At 58.1% G+C, this 15118-nt stretch overlaps 2 protein-coding genes across 2 annotated transcripts; one reads left to right on the forward strand and one right to left on the reverse strand.

Moving 5' to 3' along the window:
* The first annotated feature begins 112 nt into the window (after positions 1-112).
* Positions 113-11209, forward strand: DBNL (drebrin like). The gene is made up of 13 exons (XM_018088575.2): positions 113-249; positions 2096-2208; positions 2445-2519; positions 2802-2948; positions 3563-3640; positions 4120-4271; positions 4909-4963; positions 5501-5575; positions 5677-5779; positions 7198-7308; positions 8625-8731; positions 9744-9849; positions 10160-11209. Exons 2-13 carry the CDS (start codon positions 2113-2115, stop codon positions 10297-10299), a joined length of 1245 nt encoding a protein of 414 aa, XP_017944064.2. The 5' UTR covers positions 113-249; positions 2096-2112; the 3' UTR covers positions 10300-11209.
* A 723-nt stretch (positions 11210-11932) lies between these two features.
* CAPG (capping actin protein, gelsolin like) lies at positions 11933-15118 on the reverse strand (the record flags this gene model as incomplete). Its single annotated transcript, XM_029963964.1, has 7 exons — positions 11933-12747; positions 12845-12933; positions 13009-13141; positions 13580-13672; positions 13753-13902; positions 14419-14586; positions 14963-15118. Coding segments are annotated over 7 exons (855 nt in total), but the record flags the coding sequence as incomplete, so codon positions are not given.

A 15118-nucleotide genomic window follows, 5' to 3' on the forward strand; every position in this document is an offset into this window, starting at 1 on the left:
TATAGAGGGGATCAGGGCTGTGGGGGTGTCTTGGGGGATCAGTAAGTCCCTGGGCTGTGGAGTGGGCAGCATGTGGGGTGGGGGTCTCTGTGGGTCTCTGAGCTTCAGGAGGTGTCGGGGTTGTGTGGACACCCCATATGGGCACTGTGCTGGACAAAACTGTCTAAAAATCCCCTTTCTGCCTTAATTTTAGGGCTCTGTTCACCTATGAAGGCAACAGCAATGACCTGCGGGTGGCTGGCTCTGGAGGTGAGCGTGTTGGGGTCTGTCCCCCCATTCCTGTGGGTCTGGGGGCTTCCAGGGCTCCTGTCACTCTGCCTGCCTGGGATGTCAGGGGGTTTTTAACCCCTGAGGGTGTTTTGGGGAGTGCCCTTGGTGGTTGGACAAGGGTGGCAGCTGTGTCGGGGTGTCCAGTGTGATTCTGGAGTGAGGAGTATGGAGCAGAGACTTGCTGGCAGCTCTGCTTCTCCTTCCTTTTCATTTTCCTCCTTTCCCAAGGGTCCAGAGTTTGGACCCTGGTTGCTCTGTGCATTTCTGAAGTATTTTAGATCCCGGATTTAGGCAGGACCATGTGGCTCTCCAGCCGTTCACCTGGCTGGGGTTCCCACTAAATGCTCCTGAAACCTCTCCTTCTCCAATTCTCTCCTTCTCACAATTGGGTTTTTTTTATTTTTTATCTGACTGCTGGTTCCCACTGAAACGCTCCTGGCTGGGAAGCCAAAACTATTGGGAAGCAGCACAATAGAGGGTTTCCCCACTCTAGGTATTTGTATCCTCTTATCCCTCCCTGGCTTCTTCCCTATTTTCCAGGTGTTTCTCCCAACCCACAGAGCTCTATGGAAGTTTCTGGGATGCTCTGCAGGGCCTGGCGGAGCCCATGGAGCCAGGGCCATGGTGCTGGGGAATTTTGTTCAGGAAAAGCTCTTGTTGAGCCACAGATGAGGGTTTTGGGGAGCTGCAGAGGGTGTACCCCGAGCTCCTCACAGATCCCTTCTCCCTCTAGCATTCCCATCATGTCCTTCCATGCCAGCACTCACCCAACCGGCCTCAGACTTCCAGCCTTCAACTTCCCTGCTGGGTTTGGAGCCAAATTTAGAGACAAAGCATAAATATTTAATAAGGAGAGGGAAACGATCTGGGTGCTCCTGCAGTGCAGAGCAAGCCAGGCTGGGCTGTGCCCATCCTGCCAGGGCTGATCAGGGTCAGTGGCTCTTTTCCCCCCATTCAGGGCTCAGACAATCCAGTGTAGGGGGAATTGTGGTCTGGAGTAATTTTTTCGAGATGAGAGTGTGAGTTTTTGGTAGTTTTCCTCCGTTCCTGGTAGCTTTTTGACATAGTGGGAGCGATGCTGTGCCCTTCCCATTGCTCACCCAGCCCCTGCCTGAGCCCTGTGTGGGATTTTCCCCCTGGGATTCACTTCTGAGCCCCCAAGTCTGACGCTGAGACCACCCTGGATGTGTTTAACAGCAAGGGAAGCGTCGGGGCAGAAGGTGGACAAGCAGGGCCCTGCCCCATGTCGCCCTCTTGGTTCCTTCTCTACTTCCTGTCTGACAAAGCAGGAACAAAGCTCAGCCAGTTCCTCCACCACTTCCCAGCACCATTCCTGCCCTCATGAGGTGTTTTCCGGCTGTGCCGGTGCTCGCCGGAGCGTGGTTTTGTACAGGAACCTGTGGGCAGAGCTGGCAGCTGCCTGCTCTCATTAAAGCCTCTAATTAATCTGGGGGTGTGAGCAGCTCCTTCCCCTTCTCTGCCATCCCTTCACTTGGTTACAGATCCAGGATCTTTCTGTATGGGGTTTGTGAAAGCCTGAGGAAGAGGAACTGGGTGATGAAGGCTGCTGAGAATGGGGGTGGGTGAGAGAAGGCTGGGGCTTGGCTCCCAAATAATTATGTGGATGACAAATGATCAGGTAATGGAAGGACCAGGGTAAACGCTGGGGGGTCTGAGATGATCCTGTGGTAGGACATCCCCAAATCTCACGGGGATAATCTCCAGGGAATAAGGGGCTGGGAGCTGCAGCCTCCATGGGTTTGGCTGTTCCCAGCATATGTGTGGAATGGGCTGGACTCACTCCCTCTCCTTCCTCCCGGGGCAGACGGGGGGCTGGAGGAGATGGTGGAGGAGCTCAACAGTGGGAAGGTGATGTACGGCTTCTGCCGGGTGAAGGATCCCAACTCCGGGCTGCCCAAATACGTCCTCGTCAACTGGGTGAGTGGGGATGGACCTCAGTTTATCAGGGAGGGAACTGGAGCCCCTGTGCCCAGGCTGGGAGAGCTGAGGGTGTCCAGCCTGGAGAAGAGAAGGTTCTGGGGACACCTTAGTGCCCCTTCCAGTGCCTGAAGAGCCTCCAAGAGATCTGGAGAGAGAGTCAGGCTCGATCCAGGTGCTGCTGCCATGGATCCAGCTGGGATGGGCTCAGGTGAGCCGATGGTTTCTCTTTACAGACAGGTGAAGGTGTCAATGACGTGCGGAAAGGAGCCTGCGCCAACCACGTCAGCACCGTGGCCAACTTCCTAAAGGTCTGATCCTCCCCATGTCCTCCCTTAGGGCATCATGGAATTCTTTGAGTTGAAGAGACATTATAGACCATTCAGTTCCAGCCCCCTGCCATGGGCAGTGACACTTTCTACTTAGACCAGGTTGTCCAGAAAATCTGTCTGGAGATTTTCTCCATCTCACCAGAACCCTTTTCCTTCCCTTGGGGGCTCCGGGAGTTCAGACAGGACCCACCAGGGCAAGGTGGTGGGTTTGGGGGCTCCCAGAGTGACCCCTTCACCCCTGTGCTGGTTCTTTCTGCTCAGGGGGCTCATGTCACCATCAACGCCCGGGCAGAGGAGGACGTGGAGCCTGAACTCATCATGGAGAAAGTGGCCAAGGCCTCTGGAGCCAACTACAGCTTCCACAAGGAGAGCAGCAAGTTCCAGGATTCAGGGCCTCAGGCTCCTGTGGTGAGTTGAATCCAGGAGGGTTTTGGGGTGGTCCCTCTGGATGAGGGAAGGTCTGGGACCACTCTCATCCAGTGATGGAAGTGGCTCCCTGGGCATTGACACATCCATGGAATGTTCAGCCTGGAGAAGGGAAGGCTCCAGGGAGACCTTAGAGCCCCTTCCAGTGCCTAAAGGGATTCCAAGAGAGCTGGAGAGGGACTTTGGAGAAGGACCTGGAGTGACGGGACAAGAGGCAGTGGGCTTACACTGACAGGGCAGGTTCAAAGTGTGGAATCACGGAATGGATGGGTTGGAAGGGACCTTAAAGCTCATCCAGTTCCACCCCCCTGCCCCCCTCCACAAGACCAGGTTGCTCCAAGCCCTGTCCATCCTGGCCTTGGACACTTCCAGTGATGGGGCAGCCACAGCTTCTCTGGGCAAACTGTGCCAGGGCCTGCAGTTGCCCATTTTTGGCAACATACACGTTGCTGGCCTCACCCAGCCCTTCTTTGAATTTTGGGGCAAAGCATCAGGTTATAGGAACTTCTTAGAAGAAGTCCCAGACTGTGCTGATTTGGGCTGATTTTTGACAAAAAATGCAAAACTGGTGATTTGTCTGTGCCTTCCCTTCCCAGGGCTCCGTCTACCAGAAGACAAACGCGATGTCCGAAATCAAGCGGGTCAATAAGGATAATTTCTGGGCCAAAGCAGAGGTGAGCACATGCCTCGGAGCACGAAGCCTTTGGATTTAGCTGGAGATTACTCTCCGCGTGCTGTGTTCCTGTCTGGGAATCGGGTAATGCTGCCTGGAATCAGAGATCCAGAGCTCAGGGAAGTGCAGAGCTGCTGCCTTCGGGTGCTCAGGGAGGAGGGGCTGAGTCCTAAAGAGGAAGGTACTCCTTTTTCTCATCTGAGTTTGGCTCAGGGCTGCTGGGGTGGGCACGGGGGAGGGGGGCTGGGGTGCACCCCAGCTCCAAACAAACCCTGTTTGGGTGAGGAAACTGATTTTTGTCCCCTCTGAAGGCTGCCCTGTGTTTCCTTCCCTTTTCATGTTGGGTTTTACTGGGGTTTAATGATGTGTGAACCTTCTGGCTGGGGGCCACCAACCCTGGGACCTGCTGCGTGCCCTGGGATGCAGAGGGCTGGGGGCAGTGCCTGTGACCCCCACCCCTCCGTGCCTGTGTGCCCTCAGAAGGATGAGGAGAACCGGCGGCTGGAGGAGAAGAGGAGGGTGGAGGAGGAGCGGCAGCGGCTGGAGCAGGAGCGGCGGGAGCGGGAGCTGCAGGAGGCGGCAGGGAGGGAGCAGAGGTTCAAAGCCAGATCCAGTGAAATCGAAGCCCAGAAGTGAGTGGGATGTTGGGAATGATTCCAAGAGGCCTTCCTGCCCTCTGGGGTCTCTCGGTGGTGCTGGGTATCCTTGTCACCATGTATGTGAGCTGTCCCGACTCCTGCAGAGGTTGTTCCTCAGGGAATGGTGGATCATGTCCATGCATTCCTCACTGCTGGAATTCCTGCAATCCCAGACAATCTCCTTTAAGGGAGCATATGTGGAGAGGATTTTGCTCTGGGTTGGAGGGAGCATCTCCCTAGCTCTCCCTGCCCACTCATCCCCCTCTTGCTTCCCAAACTCCTCCCTAACACCCATGGCCCCTGTTTTTGGGGTGCTGGAGGTCTAGGCTGGCTTTGGGGGAATCTGAGCCCTGAGGGACTGCAGGGAAGTCTGCTTGACCCCCACATCTGGATGCTCATGTCCATATCCCTGAGGAAGAGATTTCTCTGGATTAATCCCAATATTTGGAGCTGCTCCTGCCCCTCTCACAATGTTCTTCTCTCCAAGGGTGACCTGCGACTCCTCATCTGGCCCCAAAGTGAGGGGGAGTGTCCCCAGAGTGAGGGGGACATCCTTCCTGTGCTCTTCCCAGGGAGCTGCAATGGGCTGAGGTCCCAAATCCTTGGTTTTAACCCCAGTTTGTCCCCACAGGAGACTCCAGCAGCAACAGGAGGCTGAGAACAGGGACAGGGAGCAGCAGCAATGGGTGAGCTCTGGCGTTGGCCCCGGGCGAGGTTTATCCGTGATGGAGGGGATAGAGACCCGGGATAGGACAAGTGGAAATGGCCAGGTTGCACAGGGGAGGTTTAGGTTGGATATTGGGAGAATTCCTTCATGGTAAAGGGCTGCCCAGGGCAGTGGTGAAGTCCCCAACCCTGGGAGGATTTAAAAGACATGTGGATGTGGCACATGGGGACATGGGTGGCCTTGGCAGTGCTGGGGAAACAGTTGGGCTTGGTGATCTCAGAGGGCTTTTCCAATCTGAATCATTCCATGATTCCATGAAACCAAGTGCCTTTTCTCAGCCTCCCTCCCAGATCCAGGGTTTCCTCTCCATTCCCCCTCCATCGCCATGTGAGTTCCTTGGGTCCAGAGGAGGCAGGATGGGGCTGGAGGGACTGGAGTGGGCAGAAGAGGCAGGATGGGGATAGGATGATGCTGGAAGGAACTGGATGGGGCTGGAGCAGCTGGATGTGTCCAGAGTGGGCTAGCTCAGCACCCAGACCCTCTCTTGGTGCTGCAGAAGGAGCAGGCTGAGGAGTACGAGACCCGACAGAGGAAGGGCTTCAAGAGAAGCGAGTCGGTGGAGAAAGCCCAGGTATGGAGCTGGGAGCGCTCTGGGGGGTGTCTGCCTCGGCTCTGCCCCCCCTGCTGCTGCTCTGTGACCTTGACGTGGCATCTGGGCCCTTCCCTGGGCAGGAGGCTGCGACTCTGATTGCACAGAGAGCCGTGAACCCCCGTGACATCTTCAAGCAGAGGGAGAGAGCGGGGCCGGGGGACACGGGGACATCAACCCAACCAGGTACGGTGTGAGGGGACGCAGGGAGGGTGGCACAGCCAGGTGTGAGGGGTGTGAGGGGACACAGGGACACCAACCCAGCCAAGTACAGTGTGAGGGGACAGGGAGAGGGTGGCACAGCCAGGTATGGTGTGAGGGGACACAGGGACACTGGCCCAACCAGGTACGGTGTGAGGGGACACAGGGAGGGTGGCACAGCCAGGTGTGAGGGGTGTGAGGGGACACAGGGAGGGCAATGGGGGCCACCCTCAGTCCCCCACCGTGTCCCAGTGGAGCAGGGTCCCAGTGGGGTCCCAGTGGGGCTGTGATACTGTGAGGCCGCTGTTCGGGCTGAGAACAGGCAGCTCTCATCACGTCGATGTTCTTTGCTGTGGTGTCCCACCCCCAGCTCCTGCCATTTTCCAAAGTGAGGTTCCAGCTGTGCCAAGTTTTAACCACCAAGACAGAAGTTTTCCATACTCTGCCTTCCCTTCTGAACCTCAAATTTCATTTTTTTCAATGGAAGTTCAACACATTGACACCAGAAAGACACCACCATTGCAATCTATCCCGACTGCCCAAAGTTCTGCCCAAGTTTTTGCATTGCCCGAGCCAAGCAGGATGTTGGAAGAGCCTGATTTGATCTCTCTGATAGAAACCAGGAAGTTTGCAAAGCAGAGCTGAGAGCGGCTGAGGAAGTCCCTGTGAGCGCATGACACCCCTGGGTGACTGCCTCCTCCTCCTCAGTGCAACCCCCTCCAAAGCACCTTAAATTGATTCATTGAATAATCACTTTTACTTGGTGACAGGAGCACAAATCCCTTCTTCCTTGGGCAGGCAAGGCATGAGTGGGAGAGGAAGAAACTCCACACTGGGAAAATGTCCTTTTTGCTGGTTAAACATCAGGGGGAGAGGCTGATTTTGAGGTATTTCATTAGGATTTGATGGTTTTCATGGAAGAAAAGGAGATAAATACCCTGGAACTGATCAGACTCAGAGGTGAGGGTAGACTGGAGTCTTGGTGCTGGTAGGGTTTGTCTGGCAATTCTTCTCCTCAGCTTTTGTTTGGTTTGGAGGTGGAGATGGAGAGATAGCAGTGCACAGTTCACTCTTGCCACAGGAAATGGACTGGCAGAAACCAGTTTGCATCATCCCCTCCCAGTTTGATGTTTGTGGCATTCAGACTGCTCCAGAAATCACCCTGGAGAGCCAGTGGCAGGGTCTCCCAGCTCCTCTTGCTCCCCCAAAATCTTTTTTTTTTTTTTTTAATCTTCCCTTTGCTGCTGCTGTAACCAGTTGCCAAACTTGTTTTCCACAACTAGGATTAGAGCTGGAAAATCCTGCTTGGGAGGGTGACTCAGCAGCACCCCTGGGTGCACAGTCGTGGGCTGGGAGTCCTGCTGCCTGCCCAGCTCCTGCAGCCCCTCAGTCTCCTTTTCCAGGGAAGCTCCGCAGCCCGTTCCTGCAGAAGGAGGTGAACTCTGTGCCCAGTCCTGCCTCCCCCAGCGGGGATGTTTGGGGGTCACCTCCAGCCTCCCCAGTGCCTGCAGCAGGTTCGTGCTTGGCTCCCTCCCCAGAGCTTTTCTCTGCATCTTTCCAAATAGATTCCACAAAATTGGGCATGTTGAGGCCTGGCTCAGAGACTCCATGTGTTTTTCCCATTCCTTGGACCAGGAACCCCCATGTTTGTCTCCAGCCAGGGCTGAGTGTGATGCTGAGGTGAGGACGGTTCCTCCTAGTCCTCAGCCGAAGGCTCAGTGTCCAGGGGATGAGGATATCTCCTGCTGAAAGGCTGGAATTCAGCTCTGAGCACCCCCAGCCCCCTCCAGACCACAGGGGCTTTGACAGTCACACTTGGACTTGCTCAAAGTGCCCTGAGACACAGCTGAGACACCCCCTCTGCAGGGGTTTCCCAACTCCAGAGTTAGATGGGATATTGGGAAGAAATTCTTCCCTGTGAGGGTGGGGAGGCCCTGGCACAGGCTGCCCAGAGAAGCTGCGGCTGCCCCAGCCCTGAAAGTGTTCAAGGCAGGTTGGATGGGACTTGGAGCAACCTGGGCTAGTGGAAGGTGCCCCTGCTTAACCACTTCCCAGTGGTTTGGGACAGGGAGCGATTCCAGAAGAGGGCTGGCTGTGCCCAGAGGTCTCCCCATGTGCTGTGGGTGGCACTGAGGGTTGGCCTTGTCCCTGAATCATGGAATCACAGGTTGGTTTGGGTTGGAAGGGATCTGAAGGACCATCTAGTTCCACCCCCCTGCCATGTGCAGGGAGGAGATGAGGGCAGAAACAAGGTGGGGGCCAGGGATGATGAGGTGTGAGGTGGGGTTTAGGGACAACAAAGTGGGGGCCAGGGATGAACTGAGGACCAGGGACAAACTGTGGGTCCAGAGATGAGGTGGGGGGCAGGGACAGGCTGAGGGCCAGAGACAAGGAGAGGGCCAGGGGTGAGGCAGAGACCAGGGACAGACTGGGATGTGCTGAGGGCCAGGGCCATGCTCCAGTGTAGCCAGGCCACCATCACCACTAGATGCTGCTCTTGGCCATGGCCTCCACTCCAGCCCTTCCCCTCCACGGGAACATGGTTCATCTGGAGTGAGTTTATCCCTTCGAGTTTATCCCTTCCCTGTTGGAGATCCTGGATCTCTCCCTTGTCCTTTTCACTGCTCCCTAAACCCCTGCTTGCTCTCTTCTGTGCTTCCTGCCTGCCCCATCCCATGGTCCAAGCACGCTCCATTCCCTGGCTGGACAGGAGATCTGGGGGACACCCAGCTTCCACCAGGAATGTGCTGTCACTCCAGCCTGGAGCAGGAGGCAGATGGACAAGGGAACAGGGCATGATTTTGGTGACAGATGCCATGTTTCTCCTCAGGACGAGACTCTGGGTACAATTCTGGCGTCCCGATGTCCCGTGTGGAAGAGACGAATCTGTACGAGGAGCCTCCGGAGCCCTCAGCCATCTATGAGGAGCCTCCCCAGGTGCGTTTGGGGGGCAGGGACCCCTGAGGAGGGGCCAGGATTCATGTGGGAAAGCGTGGCTTTATCCTTTAGGATGGGTCTGGAACCCTTTTCTGGGCTAAAATCAGTAGGAGAAACCCTGGAGCTCACCTGCACTCCAGTGCATCTGCTTGGTGAGGGGGTGCTGCTGCATCCCTCCCCAGTGCTCCCAGTGGGAGACGCTGGTGCTGAGCCCCTGGCACCCAGCCTGTACTCCAGGGCCGTCCAGCTGTTGTCAGTGCTCCAGAGCCAGTGAGGGGAGAGGATCCACAAGCCTCTTCCAAAGCCCTTTCTCCTCCTTCTCCTGCACATCCAACCCCAGCAGAGCTGGAACTCCCAGCTATTCTTGGCGTGCTCCAATATTCTCCAGTGGCTAATAGTGGGGTTGTGCTGTGCTTCCCTTGGAGATGTGGGGCCCTTTGGTTTCCTCTCCTCTGCTCACCAAACCATCAGCATTCCAAACATCATTTTATCATTCTGGAATTTGTCTGGAAGTGTCCAGCAGATTCCAAAGGATTCCAGAGTAGATGGGCTGAGCAATCCCCTCAGCCTTTCCAGAGGAAAGCAAATGACAGCTGGCTCAGGCTCCAGCAGAAAGCTCCATGGGAAGCTGGAGCTTATCCATGGGAGTTGAACCTCTCTCTGCAGGGGGGACCCTAAGGGATAAGGATCAGATTCCAGACGGGTTGTCTGCCACTGGTCTCCAGTGGTTTTGTTGGGATGAGATCTCAAGGGACAGGGATCAGTGTTGACTGGAGAGGTGGCCACCTTGACTCTTTGGCTCAGGGCTGGTTTGGTCTCCTGGGTCCTGTGGCAGAGACATGTGGCAAGACTTTCCCAGAGCCCAGGTTTTATTCCGGGGGGCACCCGGGACCTCCAGCCTCTGAGCCCCAGGGGTGATCTACCTCTCTGGGTGCTTCACATTGCTGTTTTCCTCCCTCCCTCCCTTTTCTTCTGGTAATTCCTGTTCTCCCTCTCTCCTTCCTTCCTGAAGGAACGAGCTGATGATGCCAAATACAACTATGGGCTGGAGTACCAGGAGCCGCCGGACCTGGCGGGGAAGGGGCTCTGTGCCCGAGCGCTCTACGACTACCAGGCTGGTGAGACCCACAGCCATTCCCTGTGTCCTGCCACTCCAGGCCCTTGTCCAAAGTCCCTTTCCAGCTCTCTTGGAGCCCCTTTAGGCACTGGAAGGGGCTCTCAGGTCTCCCCAGAGCCTTCTCTCCTCCAGGTGAACACACCCAGCTCTCCCAGCCTGTCCAGAGAGCAGAGGGGCTCCAGCCCTCGGGGCATCTCTGAGACCTCCTTTAGACTTGCTCCAGCAGCTCCACACTCCTCTTATGTTGGAAACCCCAGAGCGGGGAGGGTACAGGTGGTCTGACCCCCCTCCTTCTCTCTATTCCATTCCAGCTGATGACACCGAGATCTCCTTTGATCCCGAGAACATCATCACCAACATCGAGATGATTGACGAGGGTTGGTGGCGTGGCTACGGCCCTGATGGTCACTTTGGCATGTTCCCTGCCAACTACGTGGAACTGATAGAGTAGGGGGGGCTGGCGGGGGCTGGTGGGGGGCTCCAGACCCCTGGGACTGCTCCAGACCCCTGGGACCATTCCAGCCTCCTGGGACCACTCAGCTCCTGCCTGATTCTTCCAAATGATGTGTGGCTTTTTCTTCTCTATTTCTTTCTCTCTCTAAGTGAAGTGCCATTCCCCACTCCCTGGGCAGCGGGGTCCCCCCAGGTGCTGCCCCCCTGTCCCCCATAGCTGCCCTTGGGTGGGTGAAGGGTCCATCCACCCTGAGCCCCACAGTGCTGGTCTCCCCTTCCTCCCTTGGCTTTGGAGTGGGATGGAGGGAGGTGGCAAATCCCTCACAGGGCATTTTCAGGGAACAAATTACCTCCCCCCTGCACTCTCTCTCACCCTGTGACCTTGGACCTGCTGCAGCCACACCAGAGAAGCCACTTTCCCAATTTTATTTCACCAGCAAAGCTCATCAGAATGGTTTTGGCATCACCAGGAGAGCTGAATCCTGGCTCTGTTCCCCCCCCAACCCTGACCACCCCAAGCTCGCCACACGTGAACCTGTTTTCCTCCCTGCTCTCCCCACCAGAGGGTTTCCCTTCCCTCTCCCCAAATCATGCTCCAGGGATTTAAATTGGGAGTGAATAAGCTCCCCTACAGTGCAGATCCAGCCAGGCCAAGCAGGTGGGACCTCCCCCATTACCCCAAATTCACTGTGAACAAGGAAAAGCCCAACCCCTCCCCCACACTGAGTTTCCCACCTCAGTGTCACTTTAGGAGTAGAAGGAGAGGATGGGGTTTGGGGTGTCGGGGGGTCCTGGTTCACCCACCCCTCTTACTGGGGAACATGGTGGCTCCTCTGAGTCCCTCCCCTGGGCTCCTTCCCCCTCCCTCTCCCCCTACCTCAGGCCCTCCCCAGCTACAATAAAAGGGCTTTTCCTTGGTGATGGATGTGACAGGATGTGGGTGGGAATTGGGGTGGAATGCCAGGGGTTTGGTGCCCCTAATGTCAGATGTGTTGTCACATCAGGTTGTCATGAGCAGGGGCCAAGGGAGGGGTAACTGGGAACATAATTAGTTCCAACACTATCTGGGTCTAATGAGGGAGGGAGCAGCCAGCAGTGATGGGGGTTGCAGGGTCTGGCTGGCCCCAGGGTGGTGAGGGGATTTGGGGGTGTTGTTGGTGACACTGGAGGTTTGGGGACACTGGGGACATTAGGGATGCAGGGACTGTGGAGAGAGCAGAGGGTGGGACAGTCGAGGATGTGGACATGGAGGTACACTGGGCATTTGGAGGTATCAGGGACTTGAGCACACGAGTGATTTGGGGATGTGGGGGATGCAGGGTGGCAGCCAGCTGGGAGCCATCTCCCACCTTTCCCAACCACTTCGGGGTCAGGTGGTCACAGAAGGCTCCTGGTCACTCTGGGTGCTGCCAGCCCCTGGGGACATCCTGTAGCTGTGGGTATCACCTCATGGGGCAGAGGGCTGGTGCCCTGGTGACACAGGTGGCCCTGTAGGGTGTCGTGTGGGGTGTCATCACACATGGGTGGTGGGGACACCTTCGTCCCCTGCAGGGCCATTGCCCTGTCCTGAGACCCCTAGTGTCCCCCCATCCCCAGGGCTGGTACCACACCCAGAGCAGCCAGACACAGGATGCAGCACTGTCCCTTTATTCTCCAGGGCCTGGGCAAGGGGTGAGATGCATGGGCACGGGGTGGGCACAGCGTGGCACAGGCACACTCAGGAAGGTGGTCAGGGGGTGCAGGTGGCCCAGTTATGGCAGCAGTGGCGGGGGGAAGGTGTATTGTGGGCATGGCATGGCTTGGGGTGGTGTAGGGATGGGGATGGAGGTGGGCACGGGGGGGGAAAGGAGTGGGGATGACAGGATGGCACAGGGGCAGGGATGACATGGGTTTGGGGATGGTGTGGAGGAGGGATGGCATGGAATGGGGTTGGCATAAGAAGGAGATGGCTTGGACTTGGGGATGAGGTAGGGATGGGGAAGGAAGTGATGTGGACATGGGGATGGCACAGGGATGGACAGGGATGATGTGGGCATGGGAGGGGCAAAGGGATGGGGATGACAGGGAATGGCACAGGAATGGGGATGACATGGGCTTGGGGATGGCAAGAGATGGTTGTGGCAAGGACACGGGGTGGGCAAAGGCACAGGGATAGCACAGCAATGGAGATGGCATGGGCTTGGCATGGGTTGTCAAGGATGTGATGCACAAGGATGTGAGTGACAATGGCATGGGGATGGGATGGGCAAAGACACAGGCATAGGGATGGCACAGTGACAGGGATGGCTGAGCAGGGCACAAGCATTGCGGGGAGCTGGCACAGCCAGCATAAGCCTGGTGACACCCTGGGCTGGGCACTGGCCCCATGGGCACCTGCTGCTCACTTCCAGCTGGTGAAGAACTGCTTGAAGAGGGGCGTCTCGCAGCCCTGGGGCAGGATTTCCACCTGCCAGGACAGCAATGGGGACAGGGACGGGACGGGGATCGGGAGGGGGTGATGATTCCCATGCCAGCCCCCGGGCACCCCTCACCACTGCACCCACCTGTGTCTGGGGCGGGTGGCCCATGCGGGCGATCACCTCCTCGGCCACCCTGAGGGCTGCCCGGCGCTCCTGCTCATTGGCCTTGCGCCCTGCGGTGGGGATGTCAGAGCCGCTCTGGGCACGGCCCCCGTCTCCATGTCACCCTGTGTCCCCACCCCAGGCACCTTTCCAGACGTAGACCTTCCCGCCAGCACCGTTGTCCAGCACGAAGCAGTCATCAGGGCAGAGCAGGCTCTGGCTGAAGGGGCTGCCAGCGGCCACCTGGGTCAGGTCCATGCGCCCCGTCGCGTCCGACACCTGCCCGTGGACGGGATGTCACTGCAAGGTCACCCAGAGCCGCCCCAGCCCGGTGTCCTCCCACCCAGCCACTGCAGCATTCCCCATCCATGCCTGCCTCAGGGCACCCGCTGTGTCCCCAGGCCATGCCCAGCCTCATATGCTCTCTGGGGCCACCAAGGTGTGTCTGCTGGCCATGCACAGCTCCCTGTGGCTTTCCTAGAACCACCAGAGTGTCCCCTGGCTGTCCACAGCTTCACATACACCCGGGGGCCACCACAGCGTCCCCTGGTGTTGCCCAGTCCCACGTCTCCCATGGGACCACTGCACTGTCCCTGGCCATGCCTGACCCTAGAATCACCATGGTGTCCCCTGGCCATCTCCATCCCTGTGCCCTCCATGGTGACGCTCAGCCATGCCCAGCGCTGGTGCCATGGGGGTGTCCTGCCATGTCCTTGCCTTGTAGAGCACGGCTGCCCCCGCGTTGCTCCGGTCGGCTGCCACGTCCTCCTCGGGGCTGCCCTCCTGCAAGGGGGGCTTGGGGCCCAGCACCTGCCAGGGGACGAGATGGGGGTGTCACAGAGCCACCCCAGGGACACCCACGTCCCCCTCTCCTCCCAGTGAGGACGTACCTGGACCATCTCGGGTGGCTCCTCGCCGTCCACCACGATCTCCAGGCGTGCCTTGCCACCCCGCTCGCTGTCCCGGATGGCCACAGCCAGCTCCTGCGCCCTGCTGCGCTCCAGGACGTTGCTCCGGGCCCCACACCACACGAAAAGGGTCTGGGGACAGGGAGGGGAACAGTGGTGATGGAGCCACCCCACAGTGGTCCCCAACCTGCCTCAGCCAGGCTGGGGATGGAGCAGCCGCAGGGGTTGAAGCTGGTCCAGGAAGATGCTGCAATGGGCAGAGGGACACTCCAATGGATGGACAGACACCCTAACCATCAAACCCCGCTCCGGATAGGGGGACACACCAAGAGGTCAGTGGGCACCCCAAGAGACAGACAGACACCCCAACAGACGGACACCCCAAAAATGAGGCAGACACCCCTGAAGATGGCTGGGCGCTTGGAGAGATGGACATACACCCCAACAGAAGGACAAACAGCCAGTCCTATGGAGGTACAGGTGCCCCAACCCAGAGGGACACCCCAATGAGCTGATGGATGCCCCAGAGGACAGAGGGACACACAGGACACGTTGACCTTCCCCCCTCCCCCCTACCACATGAGAAGGACCTGGGGGCCAGAGATGGGGACAGCAGGCCCAGGGAGGGGGCAGGTGCACCCCGCTCACCTGTCCCAGGTCGAGGAGGAAGCAGTCCCCGGTGTTGAAGCTGGCCCAGGCTGGGTCTCGCTCACTCGCCCGGATCTTCCTCTTGCCCTTCACCTGGTACAGTTTGGGTGCAGGGCCGGGGCTGGGGCTGGGCCGGGTGGGCTTGAATGCTGAGGCCACACCACCTTCCTGCTGGCACAGGGGGCTCAGCACTCCATGGGGTGTCCAGCACCAAATGGGGGTGGCAAACACCCAGCATGGATAGTTAGCACCTGGAGGGGATGCTGAGTACCACATGGGTGTGCTGAGCACTTGGTGGGGTGCCCAGCACCCAGTGGGGATGACAAGCATCCAGCATGAATGTGAACACCCAGAAGGGATGCTGAGCACCTTCTGAGGGTGCCCAGCACCCAGTGGGGGTCCCTCTTGCTCAGCACAGATGAAGCAGAATAGTGAGGGTGTGGAGAGCCCATCGGTGATGCTGAGCACCCGTCTGGGATGCTGGGAGCCTGGCTGGGGTGCTGCGTACTGGGAGGACCCCAAGTGCCGCTGGGCACTCCAGTACCTGGTAGGTGAGGCCGTGGGGGAAGTACTCCATGAAGAGGTCAGACTCGTTGCCCTGCACCTCACGGTGAGTGACGGGGCGCTCGCCCAGCAGCGAGCTCAGCTGGGTGGAGAGGAGGGCACAGGCGCCCCGCTCGTCCTGCGAGGAGTCCCGGCC

Source organism: Manacus vitellinus, unplaced genomic scaffold (genome assembly GCF_001715985.3).
Source record: "Manacus vitellinus isolate BGI_N305 unplaced genomic scaffold, ASM171598v3 scaffold_105_pilon, whole genome shotgun sequence".
NCBI classification, from domain to species: domain Eukaryota; kingdom Metazoa; phylum Chordata; class Aves; order Passeriformes; family Pipridae; genus Manacus; species Manacus vitellinus.